The 22,984-nt window shown below is 39.6% G+C and overlaps 1 protein-coding gene across 12 annotated transcripts in view; it reads left to right on the top strand.

Moving 5' to 3' along the window:
* The window catches only part of micu1 (mitochondrial calcium uptake 1), a 104,238-nt gene that overhangs the window by 39,705 nt on the left and 41,549 nt on the right, over window positions 1–22,984 (top strand). For all 12 annotated transcript variants that reach the window (XM_041176416.1, XM_041176422.1, XM_041176426.1 and 9 more), the window contains 4 exons: window positions 2,303–2,464; window positions 15,363–15,519; window positions 19,221–19,383; window positions 22,926–22,969. In XM_041176416.1, the coding sequence (XP_041032350.1) occupies window positions 2,304–2,464; window positions 15,363–15,519; window positions 19,221–19,383; window positions 22,926–22,969 (525 nt within the window). In that variant the 5' untranslated portion in view covers window position 2,303. The remainder of the gene's footprint in view (window positions 1–2,302; window positions 2,465–15,362; window positions 15,520–19,220; window positions 19,384–22,925; window positions 22,970–22,984) is intronic.

Below are 22,984 nucleotides of genomic sequence, written 5' to 3'. Positions count from 1 at the left end.
TCCCTCAGTCATTGGTCTTTAACACATTCGGAAAGTGTACCTATTTTGGTGGTTGTGGTGGAAAAACATGCGCAGCCCCTGTGTGTCAGAAGGTAAATGGATGACTGCAATATAAATGAATCTTCAGGGTACTGAAGTTGTGTTTTTGAACCCACTCTCAGGCCTTCAAGTGCCTTGACTTGTCTTGGTAAATACAGCATTTTTGTCCATTTCCAATGCTCCAGTGAGATTACCTGACAGTAAGTCTGAAATAACATTGGGTTTATTTTACTTGAGTATCCTGCAGTCTTTCATTTGACAAGCCATTTTGAAATGAAGCATTGTTTTAATATAATGACTTGCACTGCACCTCAGGTGTGCAAGGATTTGATTTGCTTTGTCCATTTGGAGAGAAATGTACAATTTTCAGGTGATGCTAAATATTTTGAAACTTACCTGTTTTATGGTAGTTGAATAAATCAAAATCTATTAATGAGACCCTTGAATTTTTTCCAGTTTTCTTGGCATCCTTTTCCACAATTCTGTCCATTTTTTTTCTGCAGCTTTGAGCATTTTCTTACATACGTGTCACCTCAGAACAGCTGTCAGAAATATGGAGGAGGAAATGTGCTCCCAGATTCCCTTTCCTAGATTGTCTATTTGAGCTGACGATGAAAGCTGAGGCTGTATACTGGACTCCAGAGGAGCGTACAAAACAAGGGCAAAACAAAATAAAATTCAGGATCCCGGTATTAATCAGGATTTACGGATTACCAGAAAATAAAATAAAAAGGGCAAAACAAAATAAAGTTCAGGATCCTGGTATTAATCAGGATTTACGGATTAACAGAAAATAAAAGAAAATAATGGAAAGTGATTACCACAGAATTAGAATTGCACAGCTTTATAATGGAATTTCATTGACTTAGCCATTAGAGATCAGAGGTCCTGATAATAATCCTTGTCTTGACATTCTATTGTGCATCTGTGCACTATATTAAAACATGGATTCTTGTGTGTACTTTTTCGGATGGGAAGATTTCTTCATTATACTCCATGTAGTAAAATCCACAAAAGACAAGCGTGTGGTACTTTTCTACATCTCGCAAGCCGAGGAATTCTTCACCAGCAGGAATATTGAGAGTCTCTGGGCCTGTGCAAGGAGGTGAAGGATGACAGTGATGTGATGAGATAAACTCTCATGAGAGAGAGAGAGAACAGGGATAGGAATCAATCAATGGCACCCCTCACACAAATCCAAGGTGCTCATTATACTGGTAAAATTTCCTATAAACTAATTATTTGTTTAAGGAGAAGCCTATGTTCCGAGGAAGACAGAGAAAAATAAAATACTACAGGAAGGGGGAAAAAAGGCATGAGATTGATGCTGCACTGATTCCAAAACTTGTACTTGAGCAGCTAAGAAAACAGTTAACTTAAAAGTTCAAATCTACAAAATCAGTGTACTGCTCTGCATCAGCAATGTCTGAATTATGGCTTTTTGGCCAATGAGCCTTGGCACTCTGGATCATGAAGCTCCAACAAATTGAATTCTACTTATACTTGTACCCCTTTATTTGTTGGTTTTCTCTGCTTCAGTTTTGTGGCTCTGTCGATTTGGGAATAAGTTGTTGCCTCATAGCTGGGCAAATATTTTCTGACTTCCACAATTCCGTTACCAAACAATTAAACTCTGACCCAAACTATTCACTTAACAAACATTGTGCCTTACACGGTAAACATTTGTCCTTATATAGTACTATATTAGCTTGAGGAGTTCTGCTTACAGGTATTATGTGAATAATTCCATTCAACTTCCTATGTAGAAGAGAAAAAGTAGATGACTTAAGCGCAGCATAAGAAACAGCAATAGAAAGGCATCTTCTGTAGACAGACATGGAAGCTAATCTACATGCAACAAGACTTTGCATGCAGTAAAACCAATGCTTGATCAGTTAATCTATTTCTTTTGGCGTTCATTGAAGTAGGAATGTTGGCCGGGACACGGCACAAACTTTTCATTCCTCCTCAACCAGTGTGATGGGCTCTCTTGCATCCATATGAGTAGATATATGCAGCCTCTGGCAAGTGTCCCATTTCAAAGGATGCCACTTCCAACAATGCTTCGCTCCATCAGAGCTAAACGGAAACGTCAGCCTACATTGAGTGTTCAAATTCTGTGCTAGCATTTGAACTCGCAACCTTTTGGTTCAGGGGTGAGAATGCAAGCAATGCAGCCAAACTGGCAATCGTTAAGCAGCCCTGGAAAAGGGTGACTGTACAGTGTTGGACATTAATGCTGTTCCTTTGGTTCCACTTACAGGATGTTTCACTTCAGAATGCTGCCTGCCCTGGCAGTTCTCGGCAACTTCTCCAGGCAGTACTATAGGGCAGCAGCCCCAAACAAGCATCGGCACAAATTGATGATGATAACATTTGCTGGAGTCACAGCTGTTTCGGCGACAACAGGTTTATTGTGGAAAAGGTAGGGAACATCTACCTTACTTGTGTTAATGATCATGCCTTCTTGACTGTAACATTTCATATAATTAATTCCCAATCTCATTGGAAAGTTTGAAGAGGAGGAGAAATCTAAGTAATCCTTAAAGTGGTCGAGATAAATTGCAGTGTTAATGTGCACCAATCTGTAAAACCACTTAGTGACCAGATTGGGTGGTTTTGATAGAGGGCCAAGAACTCGTCACCCTGGTTTACATTGCACAATTAATTTATTTAGGACTTTGCTGAAAACGTTCTGGCTCCACAGGGCGTCCACCCCCCTGCCCTGCCCTCAGTAATAATTGGGAGGGGAATGATTCTTTAGTGTCTTCTTCATACTCAGAAAAATATATATTGTACAGCTGGAAGTTGACAAAATGTTAATTCAGTGATGGGTAACAAAAATATAAAAACAAAAAACTGCGGATGCTTTAAATCCAAAACAAAAACAGAATTACCTGGAAGAACTCAGCAGGTCTGGCAGCATCGGCGGAGAAGAAAAGAGTTGACGTTTTGAGTCCTCATGACCCTTCAGCAGAAGAACTGGTGAAGGGTCATGAGGACTTGAAACGTCAATTCTTTTCTTCTCCGCTGATGCTGCCAGACCTGCTGAGTTTTTCCAGGTAATTCTGTTTTTGTTTTGGTAACGAAAATAGTTGGTTAATTTGATCTAACTATTGTTTCAGTCTCATTTCTTTCTGGACCTCAAATTGTTTTTAAACCATTGCTCCCTAATAACTTGTACTAATAAAGTAAATGCACTTGATATTTTTTGTACAGTAATCGTTGACATTCACAGTTGTTGTGCTAGGGAAGAAGGGAGCAAAGGCTGTGATTATCCTAATGTTCGTTTCCTCACCCAATAAATCCAACATTCGTTAAGATCACATTTTTGTTTCACAGGTTCTCATCAATCAATGCTTTTTACGGTCCTTGTTTAAATAAACTTACAAAGAGACTTTTAAGTAGTTGGGGAGATTTAGCCAGGTCTGCGGAACTGCGCAAACATGACTGATGGTCACACTTGCATGTTAAAGGTTGCTACCTTTGTGCAAATATGTAGCTGAATAGTTGGAGTGTCACAGCAATAGGTTATTGTTTGTGGTAATACACTTATCTCAAGACCCAATTTAACCAGAATTATCCTTATAAAAACAAAAAAACTGCGGATGCTGGAAATCCAAAACAGAATTATCCTTAAGCTCTTTACAATCAGTAGATTATCTTTAAAGAACAGTCACTAGTTATGTAGGTAAGTGCAATATCCAATTGAAGCATAACCCACAGACAGCAAATGAGCTGAATGGAGGTGGTCTTTTGGAGAGACATTCCTTGATTTGGAGGTGGTCTTTTGGAGAGACATCCCTTGAGTTATAGTCATAATGGCACAGAAGGAGGTATTTGGCCCATTGAATGCATGCCGGCTCTTTGTCGAGTAATCCAGTCAGTCCATATTCCCCCGCTCTATCCCTGCAGCCCTACAGGTTTATTTTCGTCAAGAGACCATTCAATTTCCTCTTGAAATCATTGATTGTCTCCAGTTCCACCACCCTCATGGGTAGCAAGTTCCAGGTCATTACCACATACTGCATAAAAAAGTTCTCCCTCCCGTCCCCTGCTCTTCTAATTGTGACATTGCATCTTATATATTCGCCTAAACAACTAGTTAGGGTCTTTTCTTAATGTCTCTCCATAGACACAATGCTCCATTAACACTTGTTTACTTGGGTTTCATTATCTCTGGCCCCTAGCAGATAGAAACCCATTGACTTTGTAGGAGCCTTGGGATCCCCTTGTGAACTCCACTTTGGAAGCCTCAGCTCAATTATAGCGCTGCCTGTTTAGAAACTTGAGGGACCTCTGCTTCTGCCTCAATTTTTTAGTTTGCTTTGTAATTTGTCTGATGTGATTTTTGTTTCTGTTGTGAATTTATTTATTTGTAATATAGTTGTGAAACACTGCTTGAATGGTAAATTTTTCGTATTTGGTTGATAGAAAATGCTTAAGCTAATACTTAAACCAGTATCCTCTTGATTAAAAAAAATGGTTTAAGAATTTATAAGCACATGTTTTCTGTGGAGTCCAGAGTTCAACAGGCCTTTTAAAGATATGTATTTAAATCAAATCACAGACCCCCAAATGAGTGAAGCAATTGTTCAATTGTTTTTTGCTATATCATATAGAATACCAGCCAAGTTATTTGATACAACACAGTTTAACTCATTTGCTCACAATTTCTAGACTGTTGCTATGTGGGGGGCTGAAATTGTTGCAATCTCCAGAAATATCAATTGTATAAATTTCCAATTTCAGCATCTCCCCATATTGCACACATCTGATATTCATGTCTATTTGAGACAGGTCAAGGGCACTATAGAGAAACCAGAATAAAACAAAGAATAAAATCCCTTAATTACTATACATTGACTATGTACTTCTATCTAATCACGTATAATTCTTTCCCCACTGTCTGAAAAGGAAGTGTTTATAGTCTCTACTGTGCACTTGTGTCTTCACATTTCAGTTCTCACAGGAGTTTGGATTATGATTTTGATCACTTTGTACAGTTCATTGCATCTGTGATGAAGTTTTGGGCTTTTACACCACACTGAGCTACAACTACATGGCACGCTGAATGTTGGAACAAGTTTTTAATCTCCTTAAGCAAAGTTGTAGTTATTTTAAAACAATTTTTATTGTCTGTGCATTTGGACAACCAAAGCATTTATTTCGGTAATTCTCAAAATCTTTTCAACAACTGGTTTGATTTTGTCAGGCAAAACTCACCTTTCTTGCCCTTCTAGCTAAGAGTGCTGAGAGTTAGCTGAGAAAGAAACTCACACTACGTGTGTGGGCGTGTATGTTTGTCAGTGTCTTTCTGTCACGTTCTCTCTTGTGCTGTTTCTCCCTGCAATAGATAGAGATAGCTCAACATGTTTTCAGAGGTCTTTCACAGTCAGAGGACTCATCCCGTTAACCTGGGCCTGTCGTGAACCCAGAGACAAAAGGCCTGTATCCTAATCCACTGCATCACCAGGTTTCATAGAAGCTGTGTTCATGTATTGAAATCTGCAGATGTCCTGGAAAGGAATTTAATGTTACTGCCTTTATGAAGATCATTAATATCTGGGTTGGTGACATATGTGTTCTGTAATGCATTTGGATAATGGTGAGGGAATTGGGATTTGAACTATTGCCCATTGACTGGAACTTCATTATCAATTTCAGCTTAATAGGATTTGATCACTGCAGTGTGACAGAGGCAGGTGCAGATTGCTTGTGAAGCAACTTGGTGAGATTGTATGTAGCATCATTATATTTTGTAATAACTATCCATGATAAATTGCAATGAAAGCATATTGATTTTCTCAGTCAGGATTAGAATTCAGATTCATTGACTGGTTATTCTATTCAAAATACTTAAAAGTTTCCATGACGTCTGTTTAATATTTCACAACTTATCTGTGTTTGGAACATTACGTTAAATTGTCAGTGCCAGCATAAATATTTTTAATATTTTAATGAATTATCACTTCATTTCTTCAAAAGCTGCTTCATCAACCTTGTTGAAGGTTAGCAGTTTCTGTGATGGGAACAGTTTCACTATGTATCATCTGTGTCTGCATAAATAATCACTTTGCAAAAATTCTGCTCTTAGCAGTTCTTTTTAACCAGTGGTTTACAGACTTTTGGGGCGGCTTGAACCTATTGGCAAAAAATCAAGAGACCCTGTTCTAATTTCATAAAATGAACATTGCATTATGGAAGGGAAGCAATGTTTTTTTTTATCCATTCTCTAGACATGGGTATCATTGGCAAAGCTGGCAGTTATTGCCCATCCCTATTGCCCTTAAAGTGGTAGTGGGGGGCCTTCTTGAACCCTTATGATGGAGGTACTCCTACAATGCTGTTGGATGGGGAGTTTCAGGATTTTGAATCTGTGACAAAAAAGGAACGGCAATATTTGGCTGAGTGGGGATGTGGATGTGGACTGGAAAGTAATGTTCCCATGTCCTTTTAGGTGGTGGAGGTCGTGGGCTTGGGAGGTACCATTGTGTTTATAGAGCAGTAGAAATAACATGCTAGTAAGCAAGTTAAAAAAAAAAATTATTCATCCTCAGAATATGAGTGTTGTTGGTAAGGCTTTTATAACCCATCCCTAATTGCCCTGAAATGGTTTCATGTAACTTAAGTGGCTTGCTAGGCTGCATCAGATGGCATTCAGATTTGACTGCATTGGTGTGAGTGTGGGACTGAAATCACATTTAGACCAGGTCAGGTAAGATTCATCAGTGAATAGCTAGAGTTTGGTGACAATCCAAAACGTTTGTGACCACTTTTACTGATTGCAGTTTTTTTTTCCAGATTTTAAAAAATTAAATTAATATTCTCAAATTGCTGCTGTACCATTTGAACTCTCATTCTCTGGATTATTATTCCAGTCTTTTGGCTTGCTAGTCAATTGGCAGCATAACCATTGCACTACCATCTATGCAATCCAGTTCGAAAAGCGATATTGTAACGTGTTTACAATGTTTAATTCTGTGACCTTGGTAGATCAGACATTAGCAGATTTAGTGATATTGAAACAAAGTAGAGTGAACAAAGAAGAAACGTGGCATGCCAGTGTGCAATGATGCAAGTATGAGGCTACAGTGTGCAGGTCAAAGAAAATATTAAAACATCATTTACTTTTTTTCATCATCTTCACTTCATGTTTGTCTGGCAACACATTGACTGGTGATGGGACATACAAAACAATTAGGCCCCCAACAACTTTCTCTGGTTGTTGAATTGTCTGTAAATGCACTAATGTGTTAACTCATGTTACACGGTCAAGCCCTGGAATGGGGCTTGAACTCGCAAAATTTTGTCATAGAGTCGCCAACCTAGCCAAGCTGGCATTTGAGCAATGCATCGAGCCACTTTGTGAGACTGATAATACTGGCAAACCACTCCCTGTGGAAAAATGACTTTGATCCTTTTGTGGGTTGTATGAATGCTTGAAAGAGAGGTTAACTGCTTTAGGGGAAAAGCATATTACACCTGATTTTAGAACCAGTTGTTCAGACATTTCTCCAGCATGAATCAAGGCTAATTCTGAGTTGTGGTTTGTATGTTAAACAAAAACATCTTTTGAGTTCTAATAATTTAGAAAGCATTAAGTTTGAATGTTTGAGATCTTGACATTTTTATACAACCTGGATGTTTCATCTTATTTTTGGGGAAATGTAACAGCTTCCTGTTTGCCAGCGAACTGTTTTCTGCAAGAAGTCAGAGTAATGATCATCCGACGAGTTGCTTTTGTTAAAAAAAAGTATCTGCAACTAAGAGCTGGGGGTTCTGTATACTCACCAAGCTATTGTGTAATTCACAGTAAAACAGTCACAATCTAACTTTTCACATGCCCCCTTTTGAAGGTTGTATTTTTCTGTGATATGTGCGTCAAGTAATTAATATCTCACAGATCTACCTGAATTTCCTACTCCTTCTCCATGTCCAGTCAGCAAGCATACATGTTTAGATACCGAACACCCACTTTTCCTCGTGACAGTATTCCTCAGGTAGCACTCAGTTGTGAACTGGGTGACCATATTTCAAGTAGGGTAAAAATTGCATAGTGTGGTAATAACTAAATATATTCGGTTGTTAGTTGCTTCATTTTAACTAGAATAATACCTTTTGTTAATGTAGCAGAACAGAGGAGTTTTGTATGAATGTGTTAAAAACTAGTACCACACACAGCAACTCCACTCTCAAAATATCAGTTTATGAGCAACTGCAAAGCAGTTAATTAGCAAAAACATAAAAACTGAGGATACAGCATATTTCCGTCTATCTCCGCCTCCTGCCCTATGTTTGGGGTGCTCTGTCATAGCAGATTAGTGCATTAACAGGTTGTCTTTGAAAGACAGACTGCAGTTTTTCTTCTGCAATGTTCCTTTATGGCACCCACTGATAAGGTGGTACATCGGGATGAAGATTGGTGTAGTGCCTAAAGGAAAGGGAAAGTTAACAAGCTACTTTTTTCTGTAGAATTTTATAGCACAGAAACAGACCATGCTGCCCAGCAACATTATATTTATGCACCATATGAGCCTCCTCCCACTCTACTTCATCTCACCCTATCATTGTATTCTTCTATTCCATTCCCCCTCTTGTATTGATCTAACTTTTCCCTTAAAGCATTTGCCCACACTGCCATAATTGATTCCTTCCAATACATTGAGAGATTAAAGACCTTTCATACATTTAAGGTAGCCATGACCTTGTACAAAAGGCTTCTGTTCACAGAGGCTGATCTCTCTCAGCTCATGATAAATTGCGAGAGCAACATTGGTGTTCTGTGTTCCAAATCAATAATAGCTTAAACGGAAGTGTTGAAAGCCAAAGCAGAAGTTTACAAGGAAGCGTTTTATTTAGGCTTAACTGTTTCTCTCAACCTACTATTTCCCTTCCCCAAGTAGCAGGCGATTCATGAAGAATTTTGCTGACTGTTTATTTTTAAATTAAGATATAATTTCGGGCCACCCAAAATAGGATTTTCCACATCTGCTGAATGTTGGAGGAAACCCTATATAAGATAGCAGGACTACAGTTCTCTGTTAAGACTCAGTCATGCCATGGCAAAACTGACAAACAGAAAAAAAAACCCGGAACCCATATCACAGAAAGACGAACTGAGCCATCATCTCATCGCTGTGCACAGAATAACTTCTGTATTTACCTCAGAATAACAGTGACATTACTTCCAAGTATTTTCAGGACTAGTATGAAGGAAGAAATGTTGTGGTGTTCACTTGGTACTTCCATAATTTATGATTGCATGTCTTTTTACACTGCCAAAATAAACCTTCAGTTAGTGCAGCTTAAATTTCCACATGACTTGATCCAGCATTTAAAAAAAGCTTGAAATTCTGTTTTCTGTCCTTTATCCTAAACAAATTTTAAAATCAATTATCCTGTTTCAATTTAGGGAGTTATTAAAGGCACTGCATTGAATAATTCTTGTCTGAATTTGCCTCATTATACAAATATTCATAACTCTCCTATATAAAAGCAAAATACTGCGGATGCTGGAAATCTGATGAAGAGTCACACGGACTCGAAACGTTAACTGTGTTCCTCTCCGCAGATGCTGTCAGCCCTGCTGAGTTTTACCAGCTATTTTTATTTTTGTTTCATAACTCTCCTCCTAAATACACCAAGACAAAAACTAGTTAAATCTCATAGTAAAGAGCATTGCTGTTGCAAATCACTAAGGGGCTTCTTTGAAATCCTGGTTCCCTTGCCAGCTAATTGGGAGACTGTGCTGTTCACTGGGCCTGCTTCACTGCACCTATTTTACCTAAAGTTTAGCAGGGACATAATGATTGGTAGTAAATAAAGATAGCCTTTCGTTATGAACAACTTGCTTCTGGTTGTAACCTAGTAGAAGTTTTATTTCACGTGGTGGTATTAAATCTCAAACAAAAGCAAATTACTGCAGATGCCTGAAGAAGGAAATATGATCAGAAAGAGCAGTGACCTGAAATACGAACTGCGTTTCTCTTTTCACAGGTGTTGCCTGACCTGTTGAGTGTGTTCCAGCATTTTATGTTTCAATGGCAGTAAATCTATTTTTTTGGGGATCTAACGCCCATGTTCTCAAATTCACAATTTGATTTAAATTGTCGGCTGACCACAGAAACTTAGGTATTATTTTATTTAATTTCTTGACTGGGTTCCAACAATGGCTTAGGGCAGTGAGTTCCACATGCTAACCATCTTGATGATTGACGCAGCTTCAGTTTGGAGTGATTTGGTAGGGGTGGCTAAAATTATGAAGGGATGGGACAGGGTGGCTGGAAGTAGACTTTTTCCAGTGAAAAGGAAAGTTATGGATTTAAGATTAAATGTAAGAGATTTAGGAGAGAGGGTTATGAGCCTTTAGAATACACAATCCATGTTAATGAAGAGACCATGGGCTGCCTATATGTGCCCCCGCTGGGTGTGTTTTCAGCAGGGTGGCATGTAAAATAGAGCAGGTGCCCACCCCACCTTCCTGGCCGCTCCCAAGCTCACCCCATAATACCAAAATCGGCAGTCCGCTCGCCACATTTATATAAATAACCAAGTGTCAATTGAGCTTGTTAACAAACCAATTGACCCCGATTAAAACGCTGCCCATGCCATAATACAGTTGCCGTGGGCAGGCCACTTTTTTAAAAAACTGTTTTAAAGGGCAGGAAGGAAATTGTCTTCTGGAGGTCCCCTCTGTGCATCGGTGGGAGGGGAGTAGCCTCCCTAAGATAGTACCCACTCTTCCTATGAATCTGCTCTCTAAAACCCACTACTCCCAGCTCCCCACACCCCCCATTCCTAAACTGTCCAAGCCCTCCTTGCCCAAGACCCCAAATTTACCTTGCTTGGGATCCGTAGGCCCAATTTAACCCACCCACAGCCCATTATGGCTCTGTGGAATGGGTCGGCTCCACACCGACTTTGTTTCCGGGGGATTGGGGGCGGGGTGCGGGTTTGCAATCCGTCAGCCCTCACCCCCCAGCCCCCCCCCCACCGTGAAACATGCTGCCTCATGTCATCCCCAAAGATTAAGTTGGGTAGCTGATAGAAGGAGAGACAAACCAATGTGGCCCGGGAAAGTGGCATTAGCCCTGCTGTTAATATGGAGGATAAACATCAACCTGAACCGTTGGGATTGTAACTTCTATGGTAACACCTGTTTTAAAAGAAAACACATCCTATATTCTAATGAGTGAGAAGTTTCTTCTGACTGCTGCTTTTTATTTTGTTTTTCTCCATTACATTTTTCTACAGAATATAAAAACTATGATTTGGCTCAGAAGTGAGGAATGGTACGAGTATGGCTGAGGGAGGGTTGTGAGGGATCTCGGGTAAAACACAAACCCCTGCACAGAGCTGTTACAACATTGTGATGCTCCAGAATGCTGACTGACCCAACTGGGAGAGGAGAGATTTTTGTCCAGTGTATTTGGAGCTGACATTTTGCAATATATTAAATCAGATTTAAATTATTTCTCATGCTTTGCATAACATGAAACCTTTTGTTGAACAAATGTAATTCTGTTTTCTTTGCATAAAATCAAAGCATCGAATCTAACCACCATGGCACCTGACAGAAGCAATTTCTATCTTAATATGATTTCCAAGATCTGAACCAAGTCGAAATGTGCTTTGTTTCTACAAACAGCTTTCTGCACTGTCCTACTTACAATTTATAACTGTGTTTGTAACAATCTAATGCCATTGGCTCATGACAGGCAGGTCACACAATAATAGCATCAACACCAATGAAAAATTTGGTGAAGCCAGGCTTCAAGAAGTACCATTTATTTTGGCTGTCAGATGCAGTGAATTTGACCAGTCCTTGGTGTTTCCACTAGCTGAGTGTCAGGGACCAGTAGCCCTGGAGCCCAACAAGTCAGTATAAAAGCGGGTTCAACTGATGATACAAATCTGTTTTTATTTTTGTTATCAGGCTTGGTCTGTCTTTGCATTCATACATAGGTTTTCTGGCTGTTGATACTCTGCATTCTTCAGATGGACCACAGTGGTCTCTTTCAGGTCCTTACATTTTCCATTTTATGATTTACCGCAACTCTCTATTAAATATTGCACGTGTATTTTCATAGTGTTCATTTCAATTGTAAAACTGTCTGTGTTAATGATTATGTTATGCTTAACTCCTTTATGTACTTGCATTCGATTACCATAAAACAGCATTATAGTTCTTAAGGGTCAGATTTCATCAACAAACACGGAATTGTGAAGAGCAATGATTTAACAAATGAGAGGTAGCAAAAAGTCTTGCCTCTTAGTTAATTAGAAGAAGAGAAGGTGTACCGTTAATCCTTTGGCTCAGGCTCTCTTTGATTTAACTAATAATTATGCAGAGGTGTTGGGAAGAACCTGCATGTTCTTTGTTTTATGAGTCATAGCTACTCCAAGAGAAATTTGTTGCTTGGCTTTTGAAAGGAGTTTTATTTTTATATTTGTGAATACAGCAATTCTTATTACCTTGAAAGAGCCACTGAGAGATTAGAAGTAATGAGTTTCTGAACAGCTTTCTTATTGCCACCTTTCTTACGCTGTCTGCTAATTTTCATTATTCAGTCTTTTATTTAATATTTGCTTCCCACTTTTCTCCCAGAGTGGCTTGGTGCTGGGCTTGAGGTTGTATTTACATTACAGTTCAACTGTGGAGCCATGTGCGAAGTAGGGTGAGACACCTTCCTCCATCAGCTAAGTTTGCAGTGAAAGTATGCATTTTAATGCGAAGTGCATTATCTGTGCCACTTGCCACAATTTCCAAGTAGCAGTGATTTTTTTTGAATGACATCAATTCCTGGACTGCTGCAAGCAGAAAGTGCAAAACCAGAGTGCAGTGGTCACTGCTGCCTTTGCCCGACTTCACTTTGGCTTATCTGAAAGTAACCTGGTGTGAAGCAACACTGACGCATTGCGAGCACCCTATCTACTTAGGAGTCACCATTGACAGATGCCTCACCTTCAAGAACCACATCGAAAAGACAAAGGCAAAAGTGAGCGCACGAAACAACATCCTGAATAAGCTCACTAACACAAAATGGGGAGCAAGCTTGAAAACATCGCGAACCAGTGCACTTGCTCTTTGCTATTCCACTGACGAATACGCCTGCCCTGCATGGGAAGGATCTACTCATGCTAAGATGGATGCTGTTCTGAATGCAAGCTGCCGACTTAGCACAGGTTGTTTAAAACCAACAAACACCAACAGCCTATATATCCTGGCGGCTATCACTCCCCCTGATATAAGAAGAACGGTAGCTAGCAAGAAAGAGCGACTCTGTCAAACATCAGATGAGAGGCACCCTCTACATGGTCATACACCTACACCCAGCTGCCTAAAGTCAAGGAAAAGCTTCATGAACAGTGTTGTTCCATTACAATCAACCCCATCTGAAGCCCGCATCGCCTTGTGGAAAGACTGGCTCACCAGTCTCAAACAACCCCCAGCGGTGGGAATTCTACCGGCTGAAAGCCTTCCCCCAGGAACTAATTGCAACTGGGCCACCTGGAAGTGCCTTAACAGACTCAGGACTGTTGTAGCCCTTTCAAAGGTGTCACTAAGCAAATGGGGATATACAACCAGCCCGACAACTTGTGAATATGGAACTGAGCCACAGACTATGCAACATCTCCTGCAATGCCTATCGGTAGAGGAACCCTGCACTGTTGCAGATCTTGCCGAATTCAACAACAAGGCGCAAAAATGTGTCCAGTTCTGGCTGGGCCATGTATAGACTGTCCGTGGACACGATAAGAAGATTTGTTTGTTTGTTTGTTTCTTTCTTTCTTTCTTTCTTTCTTTCTTTCTTTCTTTTAGAATCTTGTAGCACAGAAGGAAGCCATTCAGCCATCGTGCATATTGTCACTCTCTGAAAGTGCTAACGGCTTATGTTTCTGTCTCTTCCTACACTGAGTACTTACTCACTCTCTTTTTAACAGCTATTATTGGCTCTGCTTCCAATTTTATACTAGCTCATCTATGTTCTGGCAACTCTCGATTTAAAACAAAATTATTTTAATCCATCCCTTTTCTCTTTTATGCCTTCTATTTGTCAACTTATTGAATAATGGAAACATTTACCTTCTCAAAATGTGTGATGATTTTGAACACTTTTATTGGATCTCCTATTGTTGGATCTCTGTTGCAATGAAGAGTCCAGTGTCTCTTATCTTCAATGGGAATGATGCATGTCTGTGAATACTGTGTACGTATTGGGGTCTCTCAGGATTTTGTTTGTTCTCTTATCTGAACATATGCTGGGAGTGGAATTGATTCCTTTTCACTTACAAGCAGGAGCAGGTGGGTTTAGCATTTAAATCTGAAGTCTACAATTGGTCCTTGGGAGACAAGAAATATGAAAGCAAATTCACCAATTCCATACTTCCGGTATAGCACAGATCTCAAAGGGAGAGCTAGTCGTGATGGGCTTGGAATGCAATGCATTAGCCCCAGTTCTCTTGCCTATGCTGTCCCATTGTGGGGTTTTTCAACAAAAAAAACTGTACAAATTCATGTACCTACTAGAACAAAGTTTATCATCTCATGAAGAATAGTAGTTTAGAACAGCAATAAATTACTTTATGGGCCTTAATATAGGGAAGTGTTCCAAAACGTATTAGAGGAGAAATGTAAAATGAAATAGATGTCAAGCAGTGGTGGGAGAATTAAAAGAGATGACTGATACCTTGGATTGAAAATGGGTGTTTTCAAAAGGTGTTTAGAGATAGAAGGAAAAGTAAAGGCAAAGAGGTTGGTGAGGGAATTCCAGAGAGTGGGCTGAAGGCTTTGCAAATGCTGGTGGAGCAAAGGGGAGGGTGGTGCACAGAAGGCCAGAGTCACATGGAACGGAGTATAAGGCTTGGAGAAGGTTGTAGTGGAAAGAAGAATGAAGGCTCACAAGGGCTTTGAATTTGAACAGCTTTACCAACACAGATCTCCCAGAATCCAAGTTCATACTGTGTTTATATGAAAACAGCTCTTGTCAACAGCTGTCGAGAGAAACAGGCCTCCTGTTAAAATAGGAAAAGTGTTCAAAGACTCTTGCCCTTTACAGCTGGTAGAATTGGTGCGCATTTGGGAATCTGTAGATTCCCATTTTTTAATATATCAGAATGACCATATGGGCATGTTTCCAAAAGTGGTGATGGAATTGTTGCAATGGTCCAGCACTAAAAATGCTTGCAGGGAAGTTTAAAGATGAAACAGCCTTTTGTTTGATGTACTTCCCCCAATGTCTATCCAAAAAAGGTTGATATTATAAATGCATCCTGTACAAAAATGCTTAAACTTTTTACTCTTTGCCTTTCCTTGACAGAGCATATGCAGAGGGAGCTTCCTCAGTGAAACGCACACCCAGACCTGACTGTTTTGGGGTTAAGGAGGAACAGAGTGATGAGAAGGCTGTGAAATCACAGGAAGAGGATGCACAGATTGAAAAGAAGAAGAAGAGGCAAGGCTTCAGAGATCGGAAGGTATATCTGTCTGGTTGGATCATTGTGGTAAAATTGGAATATTCGAATTAACAGTAACCCAGATTATCTAGCTTTCCTACCCTACAGGTCCTGCATTATGATGCAGTTGCATAGATGCCAAGTGTCTGTTCTCTCTTAAGTGGCCATTGCTCATGTATGAGTCTAGACAGTCAATGTAAACAGGCTATTGATTTTTGAAGCCGAACCTGATGCTGTCCTCATCCAATATCCAAACACATACTTTGCAGCATTTTTTCCCCTACTGTTTAATCAGGGGTTTGTTGTTATCACTGCACTCAAATCATTGTTTTATATCCCTAAGATAACACTTTTCCTACAAATATGCAACCAACAATGAACTGTCTGCAATTAAAAGGTCAGGATTAACCACCTCATTATGCTTTCATTGATGCCATCAATGATTGATGCACCTAAAAGCACAGTTGACATGTAAAGGTACATAAATTTGCAAATGACTTAGATAACAGTGCTGCAAGCAGCCTCCTATAAAGCCATGTGCTTGAATCTGCTTAAATTGGGATTAAAATTGGGAGTTCTGTTGAAGGGTCATGAGGACTCGAAACGTCAACTCTTTTCTTCTTCGCCGATGCTGCCAGACCTGCTGAGTTTTTCCAGGTAATTCTGTTTTTGTTTTAAAATTGGGAGTCCCATTCAAATGCAAATTGCTCTATATTTTTAGAAGTGAATTATTGCAAGGACTCTCTCCAGTGATAGCACTAATTAATTTGTGATGTGATCTAAGATTACATTGTGGTATCACTTTCATGCAATTTTAAATGCCACAAACTTAGCAATCTCTTCCAAGCCTCCAGATCCATTTTTAAAAATTGTTTCTCCTTGTTGCCTCTGGCTCTTCCATCAATTATCTCACGTCTGTGTCCTCTGGTGACCATACTTCTGGAAACTGTTTCTGCTTACTTACCTGAGCAAAACCATTCATGATTATATTAAATGTTTTCTCACCTTCTCAAGGATAACAACCCCAGCTTCTCCAGTCTCGCTACATAACTGAAGTCCCACATCCCTGAAACAAATCAGAAAATGCTGGAAAAACTCAGCAGGTCTAGCAGCATCTGTGGAGAGAGAAACAGAGTTAACGTTTCAAGTCCGTATGACCCTTCTTCAGAGCTAAAGAGAAGCAGAATTGTGATGAAATTTATACCGTTTAAGAGAGGTGGAGCAGGTGAAGCTGGATAGAAGGCCAGCGATAGGTGGGGGCAAAGGAGAGATTGACAAAGATGTCATGAACAAAAGGACAAAGGAAGTGTTAATGCTAGTGGTAAGGGCTAAAAGAGGTGCTGATAGTGGCATAAAGGTAAGAAAGCAGAATGTGATAATAGAAGAACAAGGGTAAGCACTCTGTGAAAGAACAACATGGAACAAGTAATTGGGGGCGGTGGTGGGGGAAAGAAGGATTGAAAATGGTATTAAAAAGGGGATAAAACAATGAATAAATGAATAAAAATTAAAATAGGCGGATAAAAAATAAAAATGAACTTTGAAAAAAGAGATTAAAAAAAGGGTGAAGATAGAGGATGAGTGTTCATGGTCTGAAGTTGTTGAACTCCATGTCAAGTCCAGAAGGCTGTGAAGTGCCTAATCGGATGATGAGATGCTATTCTTCCAGTTTGCATTGGGCTTCACTAGAACATTGCAGCAGGCCAAGGACAGACATGTGGGCATGAGAGCAGAATGGTATGTTGAAATGGCAAGCAACAGGAAGATCTGGGTCATCCTTGTGGACAGACCGGATGTGTTCCGCAAAGTGGTCACCCAGTCTGCGTTTGCGCTCCCCAATGTAGAGGAAACCGCATTGGGAGCAGCGAATGCAGAAGACCAAATTGAAGGAGGTGCTAGTGAAATGCTGCTTCACCTGAAAGGAGTGTTTGGGCCCTTGGACGGTGAGGAGGGAGGAAGTGAAGGGGCAGATATAAAAACCGGTGTTCACGTAAAAGCACAGCTTTCAGCAGAGAATTCAGCCATTTGGCCCATCTGGTACGTGTTAGTTCTTTCCTAGATAAATTCAAAAACAATCCTATGGATCTGCTTTCTCCCCATAGCTCTGTTTCATCCTCTGCTTCAAATATTTATCCAATTTTTCCTTAAAAGACAAAATGGTCTTCACCTCAGCTACTCCCTATAACAATGTGTCCCCAATCTCCATTCATGTTCTGCATGAAGAAAATTCTCCCCATCTTTATCGCTGCTCTTTTGATGTTGATAACATCGTTTTAACATGGGTGGCTCTGTGCCATTGACACCCCAACCAGAGAAAATAGTTTTTTCCTCTCTCCATCCTATTGAAACCCTGTACAGCAAGAAAGAACTTGCATTTCTATAGCACCTTTCACAAATTCAGGATGTCCCAAAACACTTTACAACCAATGAAGCACTTTTCTTTGAAGTGTTGTCACTATATTAATGTAGGGAATGTAGCAGCCATTTTCCATCCAGCAAGATTCCACAAGCAGCAATACAATAATGATCAGATAATCTGTGTTAGTGTTGCTAGTTGAGGAATAAATATTGGCCAAGGCGCTTTAGAGACCTCCATTTGATTTCTTTGATCGCTCCAATGCAGTGAAAATAGTCCCAGTGTCGTGCACGTCTCTTCACAGCTATAGTTTTCAACTCCTGAATTCAGAAAAAGTAGAAAATATTCAACACCACTTTTATTTCTTTTAAATCTAGAATTAGCTGTTGTGGAAAATAAAATCAAATTGTAAATGGTGGAATGCGTTGCAATGAGGGAGATAAAGAGCTGCTAACTTGGGAATATAGGCATATATCATGATTTTGAAAGTAAAAGTGAAGAAAAAAGTGTTCTTTTTAAATCTGTATTTGGTCACACTTGTTTACTAAACAATAGAATTGAAACTGCGATGTTACCTGCAGAATGCTTCAAGAATTCCCTCGCAACAAGATTGCATTATAATTGCAGATTGCCCATGGCATTGTTCACAGAGATGAGTGAATGATGTTTGCAATGACAGGAGTCTTATACCATGTAGTATGCAGTGCTTTATTCTGTTGCTCAGGTGATATTATATTCAATATGACCAGACTCTTTAAAGCCACAAACACTATTTGCACTTATGATTCGAGGGCAGTTACAGATTAATTACTGTTGCTGATCGAAGTTCGCATATTGATGGATGCTTGTAAATCTGTGACTCCAGGCAGCAAGAAAGTAGCATGAAATGACTGGAGATTTTTTTAAAATGTGACATTTCGAACTGTGATGAAAACTTAGAAGTACTTATTAAATTTAGCATGGTTGCTGTACTAACGGTCAACATATATACTACATTTACTGCAACAAATATACTAAATTATTGCAGAAATTCAATTACTAAATTTAAAATAAATGGGTTATTACCTGAATTGTTGTTACTGAAGTTATTGTTATTGAGAGGACTGTAGTGCAAACATTTGTATGGCAGCAGCTCTGACTGAAATATCTACCTCATCAGTATAAAATCATAGGGATGTTTCTTTGCATTCGGGATATTGGGGATATTTGCCTTCTCTGTGAACCCACATTCAAACCAAGGATGAATTGTTTTGTATTGAGAATTTGCTGGAGCACTGTGCTTTCATTGTTCTACAGCGAACTTCCCCTGACATATAACAAATGAGAGGAGCTCTTGATTACAATTCATCTTTCCTTTTCTTTTCAGGTAATGGAATATGAGAACCGTATTCGGGCTTACTCCACACCAGACAAAATCTTCCGATACTTTGCAACATTGAAGATCATCAATGAGAATGGAGATTCTGAAGTGTTCATGACACCCCAAGATTTTGTTCGGTCGATTACGCCAAATGAAAAGCAGCCAGAGAGTGAGTGAAAAATTGTAGTACAATTAACGATCAATTCAGTGAATTAACTTTTAGTTAAATGTTCTTCCCATAGTTTTAAAGGTTCTACATTAGTTTACTGCCCAGTCTGCAGGCACCAAGTCTGAATTCTAATTTTGACATTAGCACTCAGGCTATGGATGGCTGTGCCTGAGTGGATCATCTGTGGGACGGGGGAGAAACTGACAGTCTTGTCAGTGTGGTCGTGGGAAGAAGTTCAAAGTATCTACAAGGCACAAATCAGGAGCGTGATGGAATACTCTTCACTTGCCTAGATGAGTGCAGCTCCCACAACAGTCAAGAAGCTTGACATAATCCATGACAAAGCAATCCACCTGATTGGCACCTCATCCGCAAACATTCATTCCCATCACCACCGATGCACAGTAGCAACAGTGTGTGCCACCTATAAGATGCACTGCAGGAACTCACCAAGCCTCCTTAGACAGCACCTTCCAAACCCACGACTGCTAACACCTAGAAGGACAAGGGTAGCAGACACATGGGAACACTACCACCTGGAAGTCCCCCTCCAAGCCACTCACCATCCTAACTTGGAAATATACCACCGTTCCTTCACTGTCACTGGGTCAAAATCCTGGAACTCCCTCCCTAACAGCACGGTGGATGTACCTACACCACATGGACTGCAATGGCTCAAGAAAACAGCTCACCACCACCTTCTCAAGGGCAATTAGGAATGGGCAATAAATGCTGACCTAGCCAGAGATGCCCATGTCCCAGAAATGAATTAAAAAAAAATCTCTTCCTGCCCTTAACCTGTTATCAGATTTGCAGTACAGGCTGTGTTTTTTCTTATTGCCTGTACTTCACCAGGTGCACCAACTGGAAGATCATACAATTCGTAAACAGTTAAACGTAAGGCTACATCTTTCATTCACTTTTAATATGGCAATATTTAGTCTACATGTCCTCTGTACTTTTGGACACCCAGAAAATTGTAATTGGGGCATAGATGGATATCTCCAACCATCGCTGCAGAGCAATGAGTTACTCTACACTGCAACAACATCCTTTTTTTCTTAAAAAAAAAGTCCCTTTAAACCTCTGTCCTTTGCTGTCAGAGAGTAAGATGCAAATTCTTCAGTCAAGCATACTGAAATGCAAAATTGCATCTGGAAACTTTTGCTTAGCAACCAAAATCCAATTTTATGTGGGGATGTGTTCAGTTACTCTCATGCTAATACCCTGGGGAGTTAGTCTGCGGGTAAATGATGTGTTATGTTTGCTACGGAATGAAATATCTTGCACTACTTTTTATTCCGGCAGAGGAGTATAAACAATCAAGCATGTTCATATGCTTTTTAGACTAATGAACAGTAAGGTGAAATAAATTTTATTTATGAGGGTAGTGGTAATTAATAGAGAGTTCTGTTCATCAACAAGTCTTTAATCTTTGAGTTTATTTGGTTCTTTAGTTTGTGGAATGTTGAAAAGTCATGGTTTGATTCCAACTTTTGGTTTGAATTCTGCTTGCAGTCAATGTTAGCCATTACGTCAGCAGTCTTAAGTTCAGTTTATTTCCCGTTGTATTGTTAATGGCTGGCCTGGGGTCTGGAGCACAGTTTTGATGGTTAAACTGCTCTGCTGTAGAGCTTTGTTTACACTGGTTGCTGCTCAAGTATTCCCTGCAGAGAAATGGTCAAAGTAGCCATATCCTGAAGTTAGAGATTAATTGATTCTGGAAGATTTATAGCTGGTTATAAATCCCAGCTCTTGCTCATGGAGGAGGTCAGGTTATTGGAAACAGAACAGTCTTTCTGCTTTTTTTTCTGATGTGTCCATCTAAGAATGGTAGACAGAGCCTTAGCATAATATATCTTCTGAAAGGTGGCTCCTGTGGCAGTCTAACACGTCTTAATACTGCACAGGTACTGCACTAGCCTACAATATGTGCTCAAACTAGAATAGTACAGCACCAAAGGAGGCCATTCAGCCCATCACATCCATGCTGGCTCTTTTGAAGAGCAATACACTATCCTACTTACCATCCCTTTCTCAAATATCTGCAACTTTTCTCTTTTAAGACTGTTGAAGGCTATTACTGAACCTGTATCTAGCACCCAATTAAGCATCCTAAATCCTGAAGAAAAAAAGAAAATGCTGGCAGAACTCAGCAGGTCCGGTAGCATCTGTGGAGAGAGAAACAGGGGTAACGTTTCGAGTTCAAAATGATTCTTGTTCGAAATCCTAAATCCTACCTTTCTCTTTTAGCTTTTCCCATGTTACATGGGGTTGCCACAATGCTGGTTGATCACTCCTTCATATCATTCATCATTTTTTTCTTTGGATTTGGCAGGTGTTTTTCCGGTCAAATGCCCTTCCTGCTGCTAACCCTCTCCATTTACCCAGGCTGGGGACCAGCATTGATGCACGCTGGCTTGTCTGCACAAGTGGCTGGGTTTCTAAATCCTAACTAATCATTGCATAAAACAATTCTCCACCTGTGGCATCTGGTTCTTTTGCCAATCACCTTAAATCTGTGCCCTCTTATGATTACGCCCTTAGCCATTGAAAATCTTTTCTCTTATTTAATCTATTCAAACCCTTTATGACCTTAAATACCTCAATCAGATCTCCTCTTAGCCTTCCTCTGCTGGAGTGGTGTGTGAGTCCATAGCCTTCTGACTCTAAGGCAAGGATTCTATCAACTCAGCAAGTTGACACTTTTATGTTTCTAAATTCTTAGTTTCTAATACTGAGCACACTCCCTCTGCCATCATCTTGCTTTAAATAATGGATTCACAGAGACACAAGCCTCTGAGAAAATTATGCAAGTCAAATGGACAAACTAGTATGTAAATGTCTTGCTTCTGAATTATTAGCACGTTGTGAGAGAAAGATCAAATTTACTTAATCATCTGCCATGTTTTAATACTACAGCTTGAGAGTTCTTTCAATCTGCTTTCATGGCACTCAGTTACTGTAAGAATTTCTAAATTTTCTTATGAACATGTGATTGTTGTTGGATTATGTTGGTTTTCTGTGACTCCGGGATATTTTGTATGTTATTACTGCTTTTGTAACATTCACTCTTTATTATGAATTTTGTGTCTTGATACCCTAAACAATGGTTAAACTCAGCCTTTGTTTGCTTAATAACATTTTTAATAAGATAGTAGCTTTAAAACACACATTCCCACTTCATTGGTAGAATACATTGTGCATTACATGGCAATAATACTTCTATCCTCAAAACAGTGCATCATCTAACATACCAGGAGCAATGCTCTGGGCGATCTTTTGATGGTAAATGTTCTAATAAAAATATTGTTATAGCCTGACAAGTTAAAAGTACTTGCAGATTTTACTTTTTGAAATCATTTGTAATAAAGTGAAAGGTTTTGAAATGAATTTTCAATCAGAATTATGTCTGCAAAGCCATCAACAGGTGTATGATTAGCCAAGGATCTGAATGAATAAATTGACACCAAGCTGTTAGAGATTTGTGTGGTGATATTTAATCATAACCCAATCTCTCTTTCTCCCTCTTTCTCTCTCAGATCAGGGTCTGGACCAGTTTATAGTGAAACGATACGATGGGAAGGTTAGTAACACCATA

This window comes from Carcharodon carcharias, chromosome 28 (genome assembly GCF_017639515.1).
Source record: "Carcharodon carcharias isolate sCarCar2 chromosome 28, sCarCar2.pri, whole genome shotgun sequence".
Classification (NCBI taxonomy): domain Eukaryota; kingdom Metazoa; phylum Chordata; class Chondrichthyes; order Lamniformes; family Lamnidae; genus Carcharodon; species Carcharodon carcharias.
The sequence above is the reverse complement of the archived record's forward strand: the minus strand, read 5'-3'. Positions and strand labels throughout refer to the sequence as shown.